Source organism: Cryphonectria parasitica (assembly GCF_011745365.1).
Source record: "Cryphonectria parasitica EP155 unplaced genomic scaffold M406scaffold_8, whole genome shotgun sequence".
NCBI classification, from domain to species: Eukaryota; Fungi; Ascomycota; class Sordariomycetes; order Diaporthales; family Cryphonectriaceae; genus Cryphonectria; species Cryphonectria parasitica.
This window is the reverse complement of record NW_024468916.1, coordinates 1,656,349-1,678,935: the sequence shown is the minus strand read 5'-3', so window position 1 is coordinate 1,678,935 and position 22,587 is coordinate 1,656,349. Positions and strand designations below refer to the sequence as shown.

At 53.8% G+C, this 22,587-nt stretch overlaps 8 protein-coding genes across 8 annotated transcripts; 6 read left to right on the top strand and 2 right to left on the bottom strand.

The window, feature by feature from the left end:
* Positions 1-5,101: 5,101 nt before the first annotated feature.
* Positions 5,102-5,836, bottom strand: M406DRAFT_267020 (NAD(P)-binding protein; the record flags this gene model as incomplete). The annotated part of the gene is made up of 1 exon (XM_040917851.1): positions 5,102-5,836. One exon carries the CDS (start codon positions 5,834-5,836, stop codon positions 5,102-5,104), a length of 735 nt encoding a protein of 244 aa, XP_040772590.1.
* Positions 5,837-6,630: 794 nt separating this feature from the next.
* On the top strand, positions 6,631-9,948 carry M406DRAFT_295286 (uncharacterized protein; the record flags this gene model as incomplete). Its single annotated transcript, XM_040919184.1, has 4 exons — positions 6,631-7,251; positions 7,414-7,788; positions 7,866-8,169; positions 8,346-9,948. The coding sequence occupies 4 exons, from the start codon at positions 6,631-6,633 to the stop codon at positions 9,683-9,685; spliced, it is 2,640 nt and encodes an 879-aa protein (XP_040772589.1). The 3' UTR covers positions 9,686-9,948.
* Positions 9,949-10,179: 231 nt separating this feature from the next.
* On the top strand, positions 10,180-12,408 carry M406DRAFT_50206 (family 43 glycoside hydrolase; the record flags this gene model as incomplete). The annotated part of the gene is made up of 5 exons (XM_040924412.1): positions 10,180-10,417; positions 10,568-10,628; positions 10,708-10,816; positions 10,889-12,152; positions 12,305-12,408. The coding sequence occupies 5 exons, from the start codon at positions 10,180-10,182 to the stop codon at positions 12,406-12,408; spliced, it is 1,776 nt and encodes a 591-aa protein (XP_040773028.1).
* A 695-nt stretch (positions 12,409-13,103) lies between these two features.
* Positions 13,104-14,317, top strand: M406DRAFT_342375 (uncharacterized protein; the record flags this gene model as incomplete). The annotated part of the gene is made up of 3 exons (XM_040921767.1): positions 13,104-13,229; positions 13,346-14,022; positions 14,293-14,317. The coding sequence occupies 3 exons, from the start codon at positions 13,104-13,106 to the stop codon at positions 14,315-14,317; spliced, it is 828 nt and encodes a 275-aa protein (XP_040772588.1).
* A 380-nt stretch (positions 14,318-14,697) lies between these two features.
* M406DRAFT_265991 (uncharacterized protein) lies at positions 14,698-15,622 on the top strand (the record flags this gene model as incomplete). The annotated part of the gene is made up of 5 exons (XM_040917776.1): positions 14,698-14,879; positions 14,968-15,041; positions 15,111-15,145; positions 15,223-15,346; positions 15,489-15,622. 5 exons carry the CDS (start codon positions 14,698-14,700, stop codon positions 15,620-15,622), a joined length of 549 nt encoding a protein of 182 aa, XP_040772587.1.
* Positions 15,623-16,781: 1,159 nt separating this feature from the next.
* M406DRAFT_49714 (uncharacterized protein) lies at positions 16,782-18,650 on the top strand (the record flags this gene model as incomplete). The annotated part of the gene is made up of 1 exon (XM_040924398.1): positions 16,782-18,650. One exon carries the CDS (start codon positions 16,782-16,784, stop codon positions 18,648-18,650), a length of 1,869 nt encoding a protein of 622 aa, XP_040772586.1.
* Positions 18,651-18,826: 176 nt separating this feature from the next.
* Positions 18,827-20,035, bottom strand: M406DRAFT_295277 (trimeric LpxA-like protein; the record flags this gene model as incomplete). Its single annotated transcript, XM_040919183.1, has 3 exons — positions 18,827-19,467; positions 19,592-19,756; positions 19,784-20,035. The coding sequence occupies 3 exons, from the start codon at positions 20,033-20,035 to the stop codon at positions 19,279-19,281; spliced, it is 606 nt and encodes a 201-aa protein (XP_040772585.1). The 3' UTR covers positions 18,827-19,278.
* A 592-nt stretch (positions 20,036-20,627) lies between these two features.
* On the top strand, positions 20,628-22,458 carry M406DRAFT_357800 (NADH-ubiquinone oxidoreductase). The gene is made up of 3 exons (XM_040923774.1): positions 20,628-21,020; positions 21,112-22,099; positions 22,168-22,458. The coding sequence occupies exons 1-3, from the start codon at positions 20,679-20,681 to the stop codon at positions 22,335-22,337; spliced, it is 1,500 nt and encodes a 499-aa protein (XP_040772584.1). The 5' UTR covers positions 20,628-20,678; the 3' UTR covers positions 22,338-22,458.
* The last annotated feature ends 129 nt before the right edge of the window (positions 22,459-22,587 follow it).

Below are 22,587 nucleotides of genomic sequence, written 5' to 3'. Positions count from 1 at the left end.
ACCATCGGCCTGGCCACGTTTTGGGTAGCATTTGGCACGCCAAAATCCCTCGTATGAGCAGCCCAGCGACGGACACGGCACGTAGCGGGCGCTGGCGTGGGAAGTATTCCCGGCCGAAATCCTTCTGAACTTTGGATGCCATTGGGGGCGGGGCCAAGGCGGCTGCTGCTGCTGCTGCTGCTGCACCAAGCATTAATAATATTCCTGCCTCCTCATGTTTCGAGATGCCCTGAGAACATTGGCTGCCTGGCCAGGACCATGGAAGATGTGTGTATGTGTGTGTGTGTGTGCATCACGTACATATGCACGCAATTTGCCCTTCCCTTGGGATTCTGTCTTTTCGGGAGGGGGGCGGCTTTTGGGCATCAACAAGATGGCGATCTGGTCTGGCAAATGGAGGATTCCCATTGCTCCTGATGCGAGACTGAGTCGCAGGGAAGATCTCTGATTCAACAAGGTTTCGCATGGTTGTTTATTGTTTTGAAGATGCGCAATCTGAAGTTGATGAGGAATCACAATGCATGTGCGCACTGTCAGAGCAGGTTTTTTGGGTTGGTTGGTCCACCCAGAATACCTCAACCCCAGATTCGATCAGTTTGGGCCACCAATTGATCGAGGATTACTTGTCTCTTTTTCTATTTTATCTCTCTCTCTCTCTCTCTCTTCTCCCCCACCCCTCCCCCTCCCCTCTTTCCTCCTTCCTGTCTGTCCTTCTCCGTTTCTCCTGCTACGTATACATGCTTGCATATATACAATACCACCTACGTAACAAACATGACAACCCACAGGGAGGAAAACAAGCTAGGCCTGTTCCTCGATCGTCGACCAACCCCTCTTTCTCTTCCCCCGATCTTCCTTCCCACCCCCTGGCCCAGGAAGGTAGGAATGCAAGCATCATGTTGGTGATACTGGCCTGTCCCGCTACAGCGGCTCTACTCTCTTTCCCTCCTCTCTCCCCACCCTCGAGTTGTGTGTGCCCGTGTGGGTTACATCGTCTGGGCCCGGCCCCCCGGTTCCCATCTCCCTCAGCTGGAACCGATTTTGCCTCGACAATGACAGCCAGGGGCCCTTTTTTCTTTCCCCTCCAAGACCCTGCAGACGCAGATGAGCACGAAACCTAAAGCAGTGATAGCGGTGGGTGCACGGGCTATCATCTGCATTTGCATGAACCCACTCAAATCGGCGGGTTCCTTTTGATAGCTCCTCTTCTGCCCTACCCTGTTCTCTTCCTTTCTCTGGCTGTGTGTCTCTCTCTCTCTGTGTGTGTGTGTCCCCTCAAAACTCGGACCTCATAAGTTGACTCCTGAGATTTTGTTTCTTATAATTCTTTTGCCGAGTACGAAGCGACGGATGGCCGCGTGTCATGTTCTGCAGATGTGGCGTCCTTGATACCAGTCCTGAAATGTCGAGGCCCCGGCACTCTTTTTATTTTTTGAATTGTTACTCTCTTTCATTCCCTTGTCTCCATCTCTTTCCGTCTCTGTTTTCCAACCCGGTTTTTCTTTGACTTAGTGCGAACACAAACACACACACACACACACACGCAGCTGTTCCGGCTGGCCGGTGTAGAACGGCCTAGCCTCAGCCAGGACCCGCGGCGCCGTCTGCTTTCTTCTACAGGGGCCAGCCGTGCTCCCAGACCCTCTGAAACTAATGTGAGCTATCGAATCGGATCTTGATCCATGGAGGTTGAGGCCTGTGGGAACAAGGATGGACCAAGGCTGAGCGTGCTGCAGTATAGCATGCAGCAAGCAGCAGCAAAACAGCAGCAGTGCGGAGGTACGCGAGGCCGATTAGTTTCTCTCGACCTGTAAGGGCATGAACTTGGGGGTCAAATTCACCTCGGAAGTCGGCGGGCCCTTGGTTCCGCCATAGGCTAGCCCACTCGAATGTGTCGTCCCAAGAACCTGGTAATTGAGATGTAAGGATCCGCTGTGATGTTTCTTCTCTCTATGTCTCTACTCTTCTAATTATCGCAGCACACAGTGAAGGACTGTATAGAGCGACCAAGAGAGACAATCGCCAGGTGGGGGGGGGGGGCTCGAGGTCTGGCCAGAGGTCTTAAAAAACAAAAGTAGATTCCCCACGGGTTCCTCGTCTAAAACCAACAGCTCCTCTTTGATGCCTCGCTTGCCAGTACAGTGGGTAGATAAAACAGGGTCTCGAGTGCACGGCCGAAGTTGTCTCCTCTCACCTCTCACCTCTCACCCTCTCTATCTGTCATATGACAATCTCGAGGCGAAGGAGGAGAGGGGGAAAAAGAGGGGGAAAATAAGCGAACCCCCGGGCCACCTCTCTCCCCTTCCATTTACTCTGGTCCGTCAGCATAATGACGGAAAGGATGGACGCTGCCGGAAATGATGCTTTTGTTCTATGAAACTTTACCATAGTACTTACTACTTGTGTATGACGTTGCGAAGGGGGAGGGGAGCAAAAGAGAATCGCCTAGGAGTATTTTGTTTTGGTTTCTCTGGAGGGGGGGGGGTGATCAGTCCTCCACCCGAGGAGTAAATGGTCCCGCTCCACCCGCGATTGACTTCCGTCACAAGCGATGCAACCCTTCAGAAATGTCACCGAAGGAAAAACGGAGTGCGTCTGAGCGCTGCATCATAGTAACAGTAAAATCGAGCCTCCACTGGCCCTTTGCACCACATCATTGGACGACAAAGCTTCTTGGCTTGACGTTGATCTGGTGGATTCGCGCGGTAGGTGCTCTACTAGACTTGGCTTTACAGTACATGCACGACTCTTTTCTTTGAGCCTCAAACACAAATACACACACACACACACACACACACACACACAAAAAAAAAAAGGAAAAGAAGGAAAGAAGGAAAGGAAAAATCCAAAAATGAAAGCCCCCACCAAAACCCTGTTTCTGAACGAGGCTGCAGTACATCGCCGTAGCTATGTGGACTTTTAGCTCCAACGCACAGGACGCTGTCACCTGTCATAGCGGAACTTGTCAGACTTGCAAGTCTCGCATGGCGGGTGGAGAGCAAGCGGCCAAAGGACCAAGTTTGGCCCTCCTGCCACGTGGAAACACCTGTCCCTTTTTCCCTCGGATGCAGGTTCCTTGCGTGTATTGTGCTTTTGGGGGATGATGGAATATGGGTTGGGGACTCCACACGACATGGCCTGGGCCCTATGGAGTTCCCCTCTGGGGGAGGGGGTGGGGGGGCTTGTCCTGTTTCTCGTCGATATTTCCACCTGGACCGTTTGACCTTCTGTCTGTCTCTCGACCAAAAAAAAGAAAACAAAAACCTAAAATAAACAAAATAGGGCGTGAAAGAAGGAGAGGAGAGTTAGTCCAAGGTTTAGCCGGCAGATATGGTCCCAAGTACCTGATCAAACTCAGGGGGCGACCGGATATGTGGGAATTAAGTTTCTACGGGACCAGGGCTATCCAGGGCCATCTGGTGATCATCTTACGATTTTCCAAGTCCAGGCAAGCCCCAAATGACGGGGGAGGCTGACAGGAAGTAGGCACAGGGCTCCATGACCTGCGATAATATCTCCCAGTTGCTTAAAGATCTTGATGGGACAAAGGGACAATGCAGATTCTCTCGGGGCGAGACAACTGGGGTGTGGCGGGCTTCAGTCAAACATGGGGAGACTCCCTCCCCCACCTCCCGTCGTCCAAAGAGACGTTGGCCTGGATCAAGAGGGCAAGAAGTCCTCGAATCGCCGCGCGTCTTTTATAAGTATTCTTCGGCTTTGCTTTTTGGGAGAGGTAGACTTGAATTGGTTTCTTTAGCGACCTGGCATATCAGGTGAGACATGGAGATGCCGGCTAATGGTGCAGATAGATACTCCACGTTCTCAAGGGCGCTCGCGGTTCTGCTATGCTACAGACACATATATGGCATTATGGCTGCTGGTACTTACTGTGGCTATGTATGGTACGCATTGAGTCAACCCCAGGAACCCACAGTAACCGGCACGCACTGGCACTGGTTACTATCTGACTCGCTAGGCATGGAAGTCAAAACAGAGAGAGCAAAAAAGGGGGGAAACAAGAAACCAAAAAAGACGCCCACATTTCCACGTGGTTCGACTTTTGGAGCTAACCAAAATGTGGCTTGCACATACCATACTATGAGATAGATTGGAATGTCGTCAGACTTTTTCGAAAATTTGTGGCTTCGGTGCCGTATCATAATGTGTTCTTCACACACTATGCAGTATCAAGTTTTGGTGAATTTTTCAACAACCAAGATACTGTACAGTTAAGTTGAGAGGACCTTGACCTAATTGATCCTTTCCCACCTTTGATAGAAGCCCCGACCCACATGGTTTCGGGAAGAAAAGAAAAAGAGAAAAGGAGTTGAGCCATCAGACCCCTCACAGAGGTGCTGATCTTGTTTCTCTCTCTCTTTTCTGGAGACCCTGGGAACGGAAGTGGTCCCTGAGCGGGTCTGATGTTCGCCTTTGTGAAGCTTTCTGACAGTATGATCCTTGGCTGAAGATCCTCAAGGCAAGGGAACAACATGCCTCGCAAATGAGCTGTACCGTACAAGAGGTCGGGTATACTATGCTACGCACGTACGTGCGCAGGTCCTCAGTGTCGTGTCAATACTGTGTATATCCTTACTTTCCGAGGCTCGTCAAGAGCAGCTTCAAGGGTAGCGAGATCAATGGTTCCGCTTTGTCTGACTCGAACACACCACACGGCACATCAGACAAGAATAGCCTTGCAAATTTCCCAGCCATCCTCGCCTCGGCACAGGGAGCGGGTTTTGGAGTGTGGTCCAGTTCGCTAAGGGAAGGACGATCGTTTTACTGATAAAAAGTACAATCATGTTGTGAGGTTTTAAGTATATCATATAATATTTCCATTAGATTTATCCAACCCCCCCCCCCTTCCCCTCGTTCCACCTCATATTCTATGGCTTCCAGCGAGTGTATCATGAGATTGCAGAGAGGCAAGAGCAGTAAATATCAAACAGGAGAGACAAAAAGACAAATAACATAAAGTGAAGGAGAAAAGAGAAGAAGGGAATAAGAAGATCCGTGCACCGTCTATCTCATATGCGCCAGGTATTTCATATCAACATGCAATCAGACCAAGTCCTTATATCCAACAAACCCCAACCCCTCCCTACCACGTGATCTTTGCAATCTTGTTGACATATTTCGGGTTCTTGCTGTTCAAGAGGTTCTCTGCAAACCACCTGCCAGCATCCTCGCGCGAGATGGCATAACCAATGGCAGTGGACTCCCGCCCTCGCACTGGATCCTCGATGCCGACGCGGATGGTCTTGTTGGACTCGCCATTCATGAGGAAGCTGGGCTGGACGACGGTGAACTCCTCGCCGCTGGCAAACAGCCTCTCCTCCATGATCTTCTTGTCGGCGTGCGGCACCTTGAGCATCAAGTGGTACAGCGGGACCATGGCGAGGGGGATGTCGCGCCCGAACTTGGACATGCCTGTGGTGCTGCAGACGATGATGTGCGGCCTGCCGGTGGCGCCCTGCCTGCGCAGCTGGTCCAGGGCCTCGAGCAGCGTGCTCATGCCCTTCTGGCACACCTCTGGGTCGTCGAGAAACTTGGTCGACATGGCGGGCTTGCCGCCGATGGTGGAGACGACCTTGTCGACGATGTTGCCGTCGCTCTCCTTGCGGAGGAGCTGGGCCACGGCGCCTACGTCGTGGGCGTTGCCCTGCAGGACCTTGAGGTTGGGGTAGGAGGAAGGCGGGAGGATGTCTGTGAGCTTGGGGGGAGTGCGGCAGAGAGCGATGCACTGGTGGCCGGCGGCGAGGGTGTGCTTGAGGGCTGCCAGACCTATGCCGGTGCTGGCTCCGAGGAATGCGACGGTCATGGGTGAAGTAGACATTTTTTTTTTTTTTTTTTTTTTTTTTTTGGGAAAGGGAAGTGTGGTTTTGATGAGTAGTGATGATGGTGGAGCGAGGAATGAAATCAAGTATAGGAAACAAGAAGTGATTTCAAGTGATATCAAGCAAAGTTCTTTTGTGAGGTTTGTGGATTTGGTTGTTGAGCCTTTTTCTTTCTTTTTGGAATGCTGTTCTTGCTTGTTTGTTTACTGTGATGTTGATGATGACCTATTTCGATACTACATTCTCCAAGAGCTGGAACCACCATTTACTTATACTAAATGTTTGGCATGTCCCATCTCAGCCTTGCCAGGCGAGATTACACCCGCAACCAGCTCGAAGCCTTAGCGAATGCGGTGGGCTTGGTGATGTGCCGAAAGAAGAGCGAGTGAGTGACGGCGGGAGGTAGACAGCGCTAGAGGGGTTTTGACGTGTGGTCTCCAGGAATAGACTCGGAGTCCAGCCCTCGGAGTGCAATTGGTCCGGCCGTCAACGCAAAACGTGGTAGCCTGCCTGCTTACGCATTACACTTCTTAGGAACGAAGGGGACCCGTTCTTTTCTATCTGTAGAAGCCTAGTCTGGATGATGTACGATGCTAATTGATTGGGCGGTTCGGGAGAACCCAGATCCTATTCGCACTTTGCGGCTTGCTGTGGTTGTAAACTCTCATAGTAACCAACAGGATTCCGGACTGTTGTACTTGCTATGCTATTGGGAGATGTACAAGACACCACCCCAATGAGCACAATCACATATGACAACGACCCAGGTGCAGGGAATTCAGGGCCAACACCGATGTCCAGTAGTACCGATGGGGTCGCGGGCGTCTCGGCCTCGGCAGCCTCCCCCTCCGAAAAAGACGCGAGGCTAACCACCACATCTGCAGCCCATGCATCCGGGTCCACGCCGAAGCTGCGGAGCTGTGTCGTATGCCGCCGCCGCAAGGTGCGCTGCGACAAGGCCAACCCGTGTTCCAACTGTCGGAGGGGAAATATCGCCTGTGTCTTTCCTTCCAACGACCGCCCGCCGAGGTGGGCCCGACGGCTTGAGCGCCTCACCAACGATGCCGCCGCCAACCCGTCCCCCTCGTTGTCTTCTGGGACAGCAGCAACCGCAGCACCTCAGGCCCATCCTGTTCAGCCGCAACAACATGTCATGGAGAGGCTGCGGACCCTTGAGGGCCTCGTAAGAGAGCTGAGCAGCCAGCTGGAGCAGGCCAGTGCCGTCGCGTCTGCGCCTGCGTCTTCAGGGAACTCGCCAGGCAGTACTACTGGTAGCCACGGCCAGGATGCTGGCGGTGGTGAGTTGCCGTCTATTGCGGGTACTGCTGGACTTCAGAAGCAGTTTGGGAGGATGGTTCTCAAGGATGCCAACAGAAGCCGGTACATCAGTTCCGGCTTCTGGTCTCGAGTCGATGTATGTTCATGTCACTCTCTGGATCAGTTTGAACGCCCCCAACACAAGCAATTCGTTACTGACGTCTGGGCATTGTAGGACGAGGTATGTGTGTGCGCGCGTGCAGGTATACGACGAGCTGGGGCAGGGCTGTTTGTTGACCACTCATCCATCTCCCTCTAGCTTCATGGCCTCAAGATGGACCTCGCAGGCAACGACTCGGACTCGTCAGACGACGACCAGCCTCAAGGGCTCACGCCGTCCACTCAAGAGCTCGACAGGACGCCCTCGGAGCGACATGGGTTCCTCTTTGGGCACAACCTGGGCCCGTCCAGGGTAGACTCGCGCGAGTTCCACCCGCTGCCGTCGCAGATCCCTTTTCTCCTCAACACCTACTCGGAGAACGTCAACCTCTTCACGCAGGCTGTGCACATGCCCACCCTGACCAAGGTGGTGCGTGACCTGCGCGGGACGGATGCGTCCAACCTTGCGCCTGCCGACGAGGCTCTGTTGTTTGCGGTCTACTACGCCGCCGTGACCTCAATGGAGGAAGACGACGTACGTGTGGAGTGGTCCATGGATGCGCTGACCTGAAACTTTCCGAGAAGCCTTCTCACACTCGCCCCCATGTCTAGGTAATCAACAATTTCGGCACCACAAAGGGGGAACTCAACCTCAAGTTCCGCCTGGGTCTCGAACATGCCCTCGCCCGAGCTGACTTTCTCAACGTCCCCGACCTGATTGTGCTTCAGGCCTTTACCGTCTTTCTTGCCCTCGCCCGCCGTCATGATAGTCCTCGGTTTGTGTGGATGATGGTCGGGCTCGCCATCCGAATCGCGCAGGCTCTTGGCTTGCATCGAGACGGCTCCCACTTCAAGCATCTGAGTCCGTATGAAGTTGAAATGCGAAGGAGGGTCTGGTGGACTATTTGTATGGTATGTAGTTCCCAAGAGGATCCTTGTGATCATGTCTTTCTTCCCCATTTTCGTTCCTTCTTCTCTTTTGCTAACGCCCGAACAGCTTGGTATGTCTTGCCGACAATGTCGTCTCCCTGTCTTTCTCCCCAAAGATTTTGGATTTTGGATGTCTTTCATTCTTCTAACAAGTCCATCAAGATGTACGAGCCTCCGAGGATCAAGGCACAGACTACACCATCGCAGCAGAAAGCTTCGATACCAAATTCCCTCTCAACATCAACGACGCCGACATCAGCCCCGAGACCAAAGAAACGCCCACACCCCGCGAGGGCATGACCGACATGACATTCCCCATCGACATCTTCAAGGTCTGCGACGTCACCAGGCGCATGATGGCCCTGGGCGGCAGACAGGGCGCCCCAAGCCTCGACGACCAGCGGCGCCTGCTGGACGAGCTCGCGGCCACGGTCGAGTCGAACTACTTCGAGTACGCAGCCGCCAAGGCACAGATTTCCTTGTGGGTGGGCACCACCTGCATCCACCTCGTCGTGTCCAAGATGTCCCTCATGATCTACTTCCCGACGCTGTTCGCCTCCCCCAGCGAGCAGAGCTCGACCGAGATCCGCAACAAGCTGCTCGTGGACGCCCTTCAGATCGCAGAGTGGAACCACGCCCTCAACGCGGCGCCCAGCGCCCGCCAGTGGCGCTGGATGTACCAGACCTACACCCACTGGCACGCCGTTGTCTTCCTCCTGATCGAGGTCGCCCACCGCCCGCTGTCACCCCTTGTCGAGCGCGCCTGGCTTGCCCTGCACAGCGTCTGGCTGATCCCTGCGAGGCCCGATGTCGACTTCAAAAAGCTGCAGATCTGGGTGCCCCTCCGCAAGCTCATGGCCAAGGCGCGCAGACACAGGGCGGAGGAGATTGAGAGGTTGAAGGGAGACGCGCGGGCGGCGGAGATGCTGGAGGTCGAGGATGGCAAGATGCCCTCTCCGGCGAGCTCTTGTCCGTTTTATTCAGAGGAGGGGCTGCGCGAGCACTGGCGTGGTCTCCTCAGAGGCGAGGCTTCAGCTGGGAACACGACGAGCGCCCAGACAAGGACGACAACGACGACGCAGTCATCTTCTTCTGGCGCAAGCCTCAAGACGGGAACAACCCTTGATGATCGGGCACTCGAAGAGACTGCTGCCCAGCAGCACTACCTCGGCGCCAATAACAATTCCATGTATGGGCCGCCTCAGTCGCTTTCGCAGTTCAACGTCGAGGCAGTTTATCAGAACTCAAACCCTTCGCCCGGCATCGATGGCATGCACCAAAATACCGGTCCGGCGTCTGGGGAGGCGCTGCCGCCGTCGGTTTTTCAGAACTCAGCTCAAGCCTGGGCTGGGTCACCTTTTCTCTGGGCTGACGCAGATCCGGTGGCCGATGTCTTTGGTGATGTCGACGTGCAGATGGATATTGACAGCCTGGGGGAAAGTTATTGGTTCAACTGGGCCAGGAATATGGAGAGCACTGGTAATCAGGGTGGGTTTCAGTAGACGGCGTGCGCACCGTAACGTTATGTTGAAGCAGTAATGCGGCCAATTTTTTTCAAGGAGTTGAGATAACGATGTTGAACGTTCCGTCGTTGGCCATTGTGCATTGATGGTGGTAATTTAAAGCTTTTTTTTTTTTTTTTCTATATCCCTTTTTCCTTCTCTCTTGACGATGTTACTACGAGAGTTCCAGGGGATCCTTGTGCCGATATAATATTCCGCCGAGGTAAGAGGCAGTTCGGTGATATAAACCGCCCCTTGTCGAGATCGATTTTATCCGGATGACACCTACGTGATGCATGCATGCAATGAGGTGGGATCAGATCCACATGCTCTCAACCTTGCTTTGGGAGCGGTAATGGGAATATAAAAAGAACAGTAATTCCATCTAGAGAATATTTACATTGTTCACCTGATATTCGTGAATCGTGATGTAATAATTACAACTCTGCCTCCAACGTCCGTTAGGCATTCATCAAGGTAGAGTCGGTCGAGAGATGGCTCCGCTTATAACGACAGTGTTACGGTCTCTGGTGGTCGCCATTCTTCCATACGTAGTACATGGAACAAATTCGACCTTCTACAACCCTATCCTCCCAGGTTTCCACCCAGATCCCAGCTGTACCTTTGTCCCTGAGTGGAACGAGACTTTCTTTTGTGCCTCGTCAAGCTTCAACGCCTTCCCAGGCATTCCGGTCCATGCAAGCAAAGACCTGCAGAACTGGAAGTTGATAGGTGGGTGATTGGCGTTTCCCCAATAATCTACACTGAATTTATTGCAATGAAGAAAAGAGATTACAAAAGGCAAAGGAGAAAAGGAGAAAAACAAGGGGAGAAATAGAAAGAGAGAGAAAAATACATGGACTACGCTAATTGGTCTGGCAGGAAATGTCCTCAATAGAGAAGAGCAGCTGCCGACACTGGCTTATACAAACAGTTCAACCAGGTACTGAATCAAAACCACCACTCGTTCAATACTTGAAGAGATAATCCGGCAAGACGACTGACTCAAGATCAAAATCAAGCGGTATATGGGCCCCAACGATCAGGTACAACAATGGCACCTTCTGGCTGGTGACAACCCTTGTTTTTGACGACACACGGCCAGCCAACGATTCTTCAAGATGGGATAATGTAAGAGTCCTTGGTCCACAAATGTAACACGAATAGGACTAGGCCGATAAATGTTGAACTTCTTGGTCCCAGATCATATTCAAATCCACCAATCCCTACGACCCATCATCCTGGAGCAACGCTGTCCACTTCCCTTTCTTCGGCTACGATACCTCGCCCTTCTGGGACGAAGACGGGGCGTCCTACATCGTGGGCTCTCACTATTGGAAGATCTACGAGGCTCTCGAACTCGCGACCGTGAACCTCGACACAGGCGAGGTCGGCGACTGGCAGATCCTCTGGAACGGCACGGGCAGCTCGGCGCCCGAGGGCCCGCACCTGTACGCCAAGGACGGGCGGTATTACCTTCTCGACGCCGAAGGAGGGACAGGGCTGGGCCACATGGTGAATATGGCCCGCTCCAGGAACCTGACGGGGCCGTATGAGGGAGCCCCAGCCAATCCGTTACTGACGGCGGCCAATACGACGAGTTACTTCCAGACGGTGGGGCATGCCGACTTGTTCCAAGACGCCCAGGGGAATTGGAGGGGTGTCGCGCTGTCGACGAGGTCTGGGCCTTCCTTTGTTAATTATCCCATGGGCCGGGAGACGGTGATGACGGCCGTGACGTGGGAGGAGGACGAGTTCCCCGTGTGGACAAACATCAGCGGCAAGATGAGCGTGTGGGAGTTGCCCCCCGTAGACAAGGACATTCCAGGCCCGGGCCCGTTCATCAGCGAGGGCGACGACTACCAATTCCCTCCTGGCTCGAGCATTCCGGCGCACTTCACCTACTGGCGGTATCCCAACACATCCTCCTTCACCATCTCTCCGCCGGAGGACCACCCGAATACACTCAAACTCCTGCCGTCCACTCTGAACCTCACCGCCCTGAATGGAAACTACGCAGCAGGCGGCCAGACATTCATCGGCCGCCGCCAGCAAGAGACCCTCTTCACCTACCGCGTCACCCTCGACTACCAACCCACTGCCCTTGACGAAGAAGCAGGCGTCACTGCCTTTCTCACGCAGAACCACCACCTCGACCTCAGCCTTGCCCTGCTGCCCGCCAACCAGAGCACACAGGCGTTCCCAGGCACCAACACCACAAACACCACCACCAACACCACGACGGCGCTGATCCCACAGATCCGCTACCGGGGCATCTCGACCAAGACTGTGCCTGACCCGATTGTCGCGCCTCTTCCGAGCGAGTGGGTGGGAAGACCGTTGACGTTCGAGATCAAGGCGGCCAACATGACGCACTTTTCGTTCTCGGTTGGGCCGGCGGGGGCCGAGTCGGAGATGCAGACGGTTTTGTATGCTGCGAATAGTGCGCTGAGTTATGGATTTACGGGTAAGTTACCGATTTTCATCTCTCCTGGTGTTTCTCCGTTTCTCCTGAAGAGAAGGTTTCATGTGTATAAGAAGTGTCCAAGTTCTTCTTCATTGTCTCCTTCTCTTTCTTTTTTTCTTCTTCCTTGGCTAACGACGAGGGCGTTATGATAGGTACGTTTGTCGGTGTATATGCCACCAACAATGGCGGCAGTGGGACGACGCCGGCTTATTTCTCGGACTGGAAGTATATACCCCAGGGTCAGTATATCAACTGACAGAGTCCTGTGTACATGCATAAAGTACATAATTATCAGCAATTGACGCACTTCTGAACTCTGTCTTTGTGGACATGGAACATTGCGATGAAATGATTGCTCCTATGATATGAGGTCGGGACTTTTGGATTCCTTTTAGTTTTCTTGCTCTTCTTCCTCATCCCTTGCCCCTTCCATAATTTTTAATTTTTTGAAAAGAGAAAGCATAGAAAACTTTAGAAACAGACTTGGCTTGAGACGGTTCTCAATACAAGGCTCCTTTTCTCTCTCTTTTTCCCCCTCTTCTTTTCGTTGTCTCTTCCTTTCTCCCAGCTACAATTATTTTTTTTGAACTACTATATTTATTACGGATACTGCCATATCCGTCTTTTTTCTGAGAGGAAAAATACTTATGAGAAGTAGCAATGATCGTAGCTTTCAATTTCCACTCTCAACACCACAATGTGAATGTTGGTTACGGCCTACATATTATTTTCCTTAGTCGGTCGCCAAGTGCCGGCTGAAGTACAGTGTGACTCCAGGGAGAGCAGGTGTCAAGCCATAGATAGGTGTGCGTCACTAGCGCAAAGTCACCCAACTTGCTCTGAACAACGCGTGAGATTGCCCTCGTCACAACAGCTTCCTCTCTCCTCGGAAGATCTCACAGCACTCCATCATATTCCAGAAGGCCAATCAGTAATTACAGTCCATCCAACATGGCCCTCTCCTCCTCGTCGAGATACAGGGCCGAGCTCCCAGCAGATATCGGCCCCTTCAAACAGTTCCTACAAGAATATAGCCACATACCTGTAGAGGAAACCGACTCTCACATCTGCAAGATCGTACGTTCTCCAGACACTGTCGGCCTTCACAGAGTCCAAGTAGAAGGGGCAAGAGGAAGTAGAAGGAGAAAAGACGAAGAACAATCAAGATCAAGAAAAAGCTGACGTCAGCGCAGAGAGATCAAGCCTACGCAATCGCGCCCTACCCAGGCTTCGGCCTCTGGGGCTTCACTAGAATCCGCCTCCTCGAGGCCGACCCAAACTACCATCTCGCCGTGTCCCGACTGGTGGCGCCAGGCTCGCACGACGTCCTCCTTGACCTGGGCTGTGGCCTGGGCCAGAACATCCGCCAGCTCGCATCCGCTGGTGTTCCTCCCGCGAGGCTCTGCGCATCCGACCTGCGGCCCGAGCTGATGGAGCTGGGGTTCGAGCTGTTCCGAGATCGGGACGTGCTGGGCGGAGAGGACGAGGCGGCGGCGGTGACGTTTGTGGCGGGGGATGTGCTGGACCCGGATGAGGCGGTACTGTCTCGGCTGGATGGGAGGGTCTCGATTGTTCATGCGGCGAATCTCTTTCACCTGTTCGGCTGGGACGCACAGGCCAGGATCGGGATCAGAGTGGCGAGGATGCTGCGCGGCGGTGGGGCGGAGGAAGAGGAGAAAAAGAAGGCATTCGTCTTTGGGAGACAGATTGGGTCGCTACAGCCCGGGGCGCGAGAGGTGCACGAGTCTGCTGCTGAGGAGAAATACCTGCACGACCAGAATAGTTTTCAGAAGTTGTGGGATAAGGTCGGAAAGGAGACGGGGACGAGATGGCGGGTCGAGGTTGAGATGCTGGGGAAGATGCCGCCGGGGTATAGCTATCTGCCAGCTGACACGACCAGGTACAGCAGATTTGTTGCATGGCGCACTTAGATGCCAGCAGATATATTGCATCATTCAGTTGTTGGTAGGAGTGATCTTGTGCGAGTCTGGCTATCAGAAACGATACACAGTACAGTAATTAAGCCTTGGTCATTATTAGCCAGCTGGGAGTGATTTCTCCTCTGAGCTGTCCAACAGATTTTTTGAAAATGCTGCTCGAGAAAACAGTAACAGTAGGTATGCATGCTATTGTAAGGTAGAAATCAGTGCGAACAAGAAGATTAGAGTGATACTGCAATACAGCCCCAAAACTGCGTTCACGAGTATTATAAAGTTGAAGGGTGTGTTTAAATTTGGCAATATACATTTCCAAGCATTTGAAACCCTGAGAGGCTGCTTATTGGGACGCTGACAAACAGCCCCTCTCTGGACCGCCTCAGTACTACAGTGCCCAGAAAGTCAATGTTCCGAAAGTGCCGAGCGAGCAAACTGTGGGGAAACAAGACGACATCTCACGTCTCGGGTAGGCGGTCTGCAGATCATATTTCAAAAAGACCTGACGAATATAAAGTCTAACAGTCATTCACCATTTTCACATCTGTCACCAGTTTATATTCCAACAATCGATTATAGACACGAAGTCTCTTAAAAAAAAAAAGACCAAGATGACGACGCACTTTGCAACATACACATTCCCCTCGCCGGCAGCCGGATACGAAAACGCACCTCCGCTGCCCGAGGAGAAGGCCGAGGATGGCAAGAGCCTGAAGAACCCAGAGACGGGCGTCCTAAGCAAGGCCTATGAAACCTTTATCGATCCTCTGAGCAAAGGACGTAGGGGCGGCTTGTGAGTAGAACCTGCATGGGTGAGGGTTGGGCTGTGTCTCTTACACACCGAGTTACAAGTGCTGATCGAGGAGAATGAAACTGCGCAGCGACATCCACGTTTACTACACAACATCGCAGATGGACTATGCACGGCAGCTCTATGACAGGATTCGAAGGGAGTGTAAGTCATGACTCTTCCTGTAGACTTCTCACCTGCCTGGACCTGGTCTAAAATCAAAGTCCTATGCAGTTCCCGAGTTACGCATCTATAAGTTTTGGGACAAGGTATGTCCTTTTTCTTCTTTTTTGTTCTTCTTTTCTTCCTCTGGAAGCCGATCAATACTTACGCAGACGACAAATAGCCTGTTGGTCCACATCCATATGCGATGTTTGAGGTGAACCTGTTCACGCCCGCCCAGTTTGGCGCCTTCGTCCCCTGGCTGAGCGTTTGGCGTGGGCCTTTGTCGGTGCTCGTCCATCCGAACAGTAAGTGAAAGGAATCATACATCGTATTTTCATTCTTTGAAGGGGGTTGTTTATATTAAAAATATTTTCTTTTTACTCAACGCGAGCGTAGAAAACGAGAGTGGATGCTGACTGTAAATGCTGGTGCTAGCGGACGAGGAAGGGTTGGAATGGGAGAGTGCGATTCGAGACCATACGCAGAGAGCAACTTGGATGGGTGAGAAGGTGCCGCTGGATCTGAGCATGATGTATGTTTTGAGGCAGAAGGAATTGGAGGAGAGGGAGAAGAAGAGCTAGTCCTATTATTGAATTATGCTTTGTCGTTGTTGTTGGCAACAGCTGCCTTGTGCCTATGTTCTGTCCCACAACAGGCCGAGATATTACTTTTATGTGAAACCAATAAAAGGTGCATTCGACCAAGAGATGTTGAACACGTCAGTCGAGTCCAACGTAAGATGACATAAATGCGACGGTGCCACGGATACCTCTTCGAGGCATAATAGAAGAAAAATGAAGAAAGCCAGGGGCAGAGTCAACGGGCCTCTATTGATTCTGATTTATAGGGGCTCATTCATTAGGAGTAAGAGCTCTTGATATGGTTTCCCTTGATGATGAGCACACAAAAGTTGAAGTGTCGTCAAAAGCCAGCCCTCAGCGGTCCCTCGGGGCTGTGTGGCGGGCGAGGGAGCTGCCGCTAAATCTGGCAGTCGAGCGCGCTAAAGAGGTGGCAGATGTGGGCTCTCCCGTGTAATGTGGCACCCTCCTGAAAGCGGTCAAATAGCCCCAAGGCGATTGGGCAGGGGCCATTTTAATGCCAGGTTGACGGGCATGTGAGGCCTAGGTCCCCTTGTCACGGCCCAACTTTTACATGAAGGAAAAGTCGGGTTTCAACATCGTGCCATTGTCTTTGTCGAATTACCTGGACGTCCACTCTTCTCTCCTATCCCTCACCGACCCTTCTCACTCTCGCATCCTGAAAGAGTATCAGGCGAAACGAACAAAACCCCCTACCTTATTAGAGACTCCTGACACGAAGACGCTTCGGAGAACAGTTGCTCTTTCGAGGGAGAATCGTTGGACCTCAGCCGCCCCTCTAAGACCTTTCAACGTCATCGCGAGTTTGGTCCACCATCAGCCGTCTCGATTCTTCGCCCCCCCTCGGCGCAGAGTTCCGATTGCCTTGAGTCGCTGATCAAATATCAATTGAATTAACTCCCAGCCCTTATTTGTCCTACAGTACAGCGCCGGAAGCGACCGACGACACGTTGGACAACGGGCTATCCCCTCGACCCTGTTCAGCTCCCCCACTCAAATCCTGACACGCGCCTCCAGGTCTGATGTCAGTCATTGTCGGTCGAGGAATTTTACGGGTTTGAAGGGGAGACCCTCTCTATCGACTTTTCCCTGCAGGACCAATATCTACCCTCTGGACCTGACAGTATTTATTCCATCCCAAATGGCCTCCACATCAGCAGCAGAAGGCTCGGCCTCGGCGGACGAGCCACCACCCTTCTCTGTTACGAAGAAATTCCAACCGCCCAACTTTTCCAGACTTGGCTCCGGCGTGTCCATCAACGAGATGCAGCGACCCCGAAAACTCAGACTGATCGTGGCCGCCAATGGGTCTAGAGACGTTGCCTGGGCCCAGACCATAGCAGTCCGCCTCTCCAAAGACCCCCAGATTACTGTAAAGGCTATCGTCGACGACATGACGCACCGGCTCGCCCAAGAGATTGTCTGTTATCAGAACAAGACCTTCAACACAGGGGACGCGGGTGCGTTCTCCAAGGAGACCGAGGCGCTGCATTCCAAGGCGTACGAGCTGGTGGAGTGGGCGGATCTGTTGGTGCTGGCACCTATCACCGCCGACAATCTAGCCAAGATGATTCATGGCATCGCGGATACCTTCTTGCTCGAGGTCTTGAGGAGCTGGGACACGTCCAAGAGGATCCTCTTGGTCCCGGGCATGTCGATACACGAGTGGGAGAACCCCGTCACCAAGAAACAGATGAGCAAGCTCTACAGGAAATATACATGGGTCAGGGTCCTGCCGGCCATACAATGGCATTATGATATGACGGAGTCGCCGACCAAGGCACAACCGAAGAAGATTGTCCAATGGAACGGCCTGAACGAAGTGCTGTCTGTCATCAAGAACCAATCCGATCTCCTGTCACTTGGTCACGATGTCGACACCACGACACAGAATCAATTCGACACCACGGTTGGGGAGCACGGCACACGCAGCGGCTTCAGGAGGCTGGCCAAGTTACCCTCGGAGCTGTGGAGCATCATCTTTGAGTATGCTGGGGACTGGGAGCTCGCCCAGGCGTGCGGCGTCTATACCCAGCTCCCCATGCCCACACAACAGGGCTGGCGCCCGGAGCCGCGCAACCCGAACGATCCAGTCTCAGTCTTCCAGCACGAGCTTGAGTGGACACTCCTCTCGGCGAACACGCAGGCCATCTGCAAGAAGCTCTCCGAGGCGCCCGAGTGTTTCCGTGAGCTGTCCGCCCTGGCCACCAAGCTCATCTTCAAGTTTACCTTGATTGATGCCCTGCGCTACATCGAGAAGAACTGCCCACACATGTTCAAGTGCTTCGACGGCAAGACGATCCCCACCAAAGCCTCGGCGTATTTCCCCCGAACCGAGATCCTCGACTGGTGGCTCACGTCGCCTTCCTTCCTCGAGAAGCAGTACGATGCCGAAGCCGTCGATGTCGCCTCCAAGCACGGCTATGTGCATATTCTTCGGTGGTGGGCTCGTTCTGGACTGCCGATCAAGTACACGCACACCTCGCTCGAGCAGGCCTCGGCTCGTGGCCACATCGATGTGCTGGACTGGTGGCGCACCACGTACCGTGAGAGCAAGGACGAGATGGAGCTCAAGCCCGGCAAGTCCATCCTCGCCGCCGCACAATACGGCAGCCTCGACGTCATCCGCTGGTGGGTCGGCAGCGGTCTGCGGTTTGCCCACGAGGAGCAGGTGTGCAAGCAGGCGAGCCGGTACGGGCAGGTTGGCGTGCTGGAGCTGTGGCGCGAGCTAAAGGGTGACGACAAGATCACGTTCGATATACAGATCCTGACGGAGCCGACGCTGTACTCGCATATTGGGGTGCTGGACTGGTGGGTCAAGTACTCGCATGGCGAACTGCCGGGCATGGACGGCCGGCGGGCCAAGAAGGTGGAATACCGCATGATGGACATAGAGGAGGCGCTGGAGGATGCCTTTGGGGACCAGACGAATATCCGGCGGTGGTGGGCCGAGCACGGTCTGAATTTAGGGATTGGCACCACAGCCTGGATGACCCCGAGGGAGCTGTGAGCTCCTCTGGACTTTGATCTGTTTGGCGCATGGCATGGACAGGGAATACATTGCATTGGGAAGACTGCGGTCATTATATATGTATTGATAAAGTGATTCTGGGACTTGTACATACACTTTCACATTAAGGGCTGGACAATGGCATCGGCACGGGGGAAAAAAGGATGCGACGGCGTCAGGTAGACTCCAGATTGAATGAATACCTATCAATTTCTTGGCAATTCTATATAGTGCCATTTCATCTTTGTCAAACGGCATTGCACTTCCCGATAGCCTGGACATGTCAGAGCTCTGCTTGAGAATTGACCCGATGTAGAAAATCTGCTAGGAGCCTTGTGCAGAGTGTCCTCTTGTATCCCATTGCCGCGAAGGAGGATGCTTGGGTACCGCCGAAAGCCTCTGTACCCTTCTGTGCGAAGCACTTGCTGCCACTATGCAGTGCGTTATCCAGGTTGGCCGTGGGTAGAGTAGGACTGAGGCAGGCTCTCCTGTCTCGAACGGATCGGTGTGCCTGACTGGAACCTCGTCACAATGAGAAGCCCTCCGGCCCACGGCAGCCCTGATGGCAAAACCTTTCTGTTGTAGGAATGCTGAATTTTTGGATTCGATCTGTATAAAAGACAGACTTTCATCCAAACTTTGCCGGATTGCTGGGTATCAACTTCTGCAGCACCTCCAGCTGCCTGATCTGCTGCCTCTTCCTGATGTCCTTCACATCTCGCCTGTCGCGCCGCTGTTGGCCGTTGCTAAAGACAACGGTGAAGTCGTCAATCTGCGTGCCTGGGGGGACAATCGTTCGTGGGGAGATAGTACACCACTAGCATAGGTAAATTTTCATGTCAGCGTCGGGGAACGCTTCCCACCATTACCAGACCAGCAGCACATGGCGCACAGGAGCTTCATCTATATTGGGGGGAGAACTTCTTTTGGAGCCAACTCACATTCCCAATCCTGGCGCCCCTCCCAACCCTCGCGCCAACACCCACCAAGGTCCCCTCACCCACCACCGTCCCACCGGCCTCGACGACCGCGCCGGCTTGTACGGTGCAGTAATCATATATGGTCACGCCCTGCGCCTCGTCGGCCGCGACGCCGACGCTACCAGCCTCGGGGGCGGTAGCAGCAGCAGCAACAGCGCCGACGTGTGTTCGCTCCTGCACGATACATCGCTTCCCGACGTCGATGGGACCGATCTGGGACTCGATCTTGGCCCGCGGGTGGACGAGGCTCTCGGTGCGGAGGGTGATGGTGTGGGTGCCCGTCAGGATGGCGGAGTCGGCGATGACGAGGGAGGAGGAGAAGCGGACGGGGGCTTTGGGGCCGGAGTCTCGGAGGGGTGGGAGGATAGAGTGGCGTTTGGTGGCGGAGGCGGTGGAGGAAGACATCGTGGTGGTCGTTACACGGCCGAAGGAGGAAGAGGAGGGGAAAAGGACGCCTTGGTGGCTAAGCCTTGAAGCTTCGCGTATCGTTAGCCTGATGGGTTGTTTAGAATCGGGTCATGATCGCGTGGCTGGCTCTTTGTTGACGGCCATATGAAGGGCCTACCCGAGATGAGTAGTTCTGTTCGGTCGTGTTGACTGCTTCCAAGCGAATGTCAAAACTCAAACCTCCACAACGCATAGGTTGTGCTGCATCGCGCAGTCTCGGAGGTTCGTCGCGAGACCCTGGCATTGGCTTCGCAGAGCGCGCTCAGCCAGTCCAAGGGGTCTGGTACTGCGGTACGTACTGTACGTACCGATGCCGAAAATCTATGACATAGAGCGACGAACGGAGCTTGCCACCCTGGTTCTCACTGTACTAGCATTTACCCACTACACACACGCTCAAGTCTGCTAAGCAGATACACAAGGTCTCTGCATCAAGCTCTCTTGTCCAATCACACCCGAGCAGTTACCAAAAGAGACCCGCTACACCTCGACACTTCGTTGACTTTCCCAATTGCCGCTCTCATTGCCCTTCACGACGACACAACTTGCCGCCAATTGGCAAACCGACACCGCTCGCCCGGGCAAGCATCATCTCTTCACGATGTTATCAAGGACAGCAGCACCGACCACAAAGGTCTCCGCCCAGACCCTCTCGAGGGTTGTGGCGCCCGCAGCGACCGGCACGCAGCAGCAAGCCCGAGGCTTCGCGACCGTCCAAGATGGCCCACCAAAGAGGCACTACGGCGGGCTCAAGGACCAGGACCGCATCTTCCAGAACCTGTACGGCCGCTACCCGCCCGACCTGAAGCACGCGAAGAAGATGGGAGACTGGCACAAGACGAAGGAGATCCTGCTCAAGGGCCACGACTGGATCATTGGCGAGATCAAGGCGTCGGGTCTGCGGGGAAGAGGAGGCGCTGGTTTCCCTTCGGGGCTGAAATGGGTACGTCGAAAGTCTTATCGATACTGAATGATCAAGAAGCATACTTTGAAAAGCCATCCCCACATACTGACGGCTGCTGTCTCTATCATAGTCTTTCATGAACCCTAAGGGATGGGAGAACGATAAGAAACCCCGCTACCTAGTCGTCAACGCAGACGAGGGTGAGCCCGGCACCTGCAAGGACCGTGAGATCATGCGCAAGGACCCCCACAAGCTGGTCGAAGGCTGTCTCGTCGCCGGCCGCGCCATGAACGCTACTGCTGCCTATATCTACATCCGCGGCGAGTTCTACCACGAGGCCGCAATCCTGCAGGAGGCTATCAACGAGGCCTATGCGGACGGACTGATCGGCAAGAACGCGTGCGGCTCAGGCTACGACTTTGACGTGTACCTGCACCGCGGTGCCGGAGCTTACGTCTGCGGCGAGGAGACCAGCTTGATCGAGTCGCTCGAGGGCAAGCCCGGAAAGCCCAGACTCAAGCCTCCTTTCCCTGCGGCCATCGGTCTGTTCGGCTGTGCGTCGACTGTGGCCAACGTCGAGACCGTCTCAGTGGCGCCTACGATCTGCCGAAGAGGCGGCAGCTGGTTTGCTGGTTTCGGCCGAGAGCGGAATCAGGGCACCAAGCTGTTCTGCATTAGCGGCCACGTCAACAACCCCTGCACTGTCGAGGAGGAGATGAGCATCTCCATGCGGGAGCTGCTGGAGAAGCACTGCGGCGGTGTCCGTGGAGGCTGGGACAACTTGCTGGCCGTCATTCCTGGCGGGTCGTCTACACCTATCCTGCCCAAGCACATCTGCGATGACCAGATCATGGACTTTGACGGCCTGAAGGACAGTCAGTCCGGTCTTGGCACCGCTGCTGTCATCGTCATGGACAAGAGCACCGATGTTGTTCGTGCCATTGCCCGGTTATCTCACTTCTACCGCCACGAATCCTGCGGCCAGTGCACGCCTTGTCGTGAGGGCAGCAAGTGGACGGAGCAGATCATGAGCCGATTCCAGCATGGCATGGGTCGTGAGAGGGAGATCGATATGTTGCAGGAGCTGACGAAGCAGGTTGAGGGTCACACTATTTGTGGTAAGTAGTCTTGCATAATCTGGTGCCTTCTTTCATCTTTTGACTAGGATACTAATGTTCTTGTATAGCTCTCGGCGAGGCTTTCGCGTGGCCCATCCAGGGTCTTATTCGACACTTCCGACCAGAGCTCGAGAAGCGCATGCAGGATTACGCCCAGAAGACTGGTGGCTCGGCCCTGGCTGGTGGCTGGACACACGACACGAGGGCACAGGGACACTTGGTTGCTCCGGGCCAGTAAGGGCTGCGTGGTTTGGGAGGAGGGGGAAGGGAGAGGGGATGATAGTTAGACTGGTTTCGCAGGCACTGGCGTTGCATGCGTGGTTTTTCGAAAAAGAATAAATGATCGAACTGTATATTGGATCCTTGCCCATCTTCTTCCATTGGGAATGTATTGTATTTTTCTTCAACAAGTGATGCACCGGTCTGGTCTTTGGACCATTTAATTGAAAATTTTCGCCCGACATGATGAAAACCGGAGATATGCCGTA

Excerpts from the sequence above, each read along its gene's own strand:
- M406DRAFT_357800 (XM_040923774.1), top strand. The coding sequence starts at position 20,679 with ATGTTATCAAGGACAGCAGCACCGACCACAAAGGTCTCCGCCCAGACC. Across the intron at positions 21,021-21,111 it reads TCCCTTCGGGGCTGAAATGG|TCTTTCATGAACCCTAAGGG; the intron begins GTACGTCGAAAG and ends TCTCTATCATAG. Across the intron at positions 22,100-22,167 it reads TGAGGGTCACACTATTTGTG|CTCTCGGCGAGGCTTTCGCG; the intron begins GTAAGTAGTCTT and ends GTTCTTGTATAG.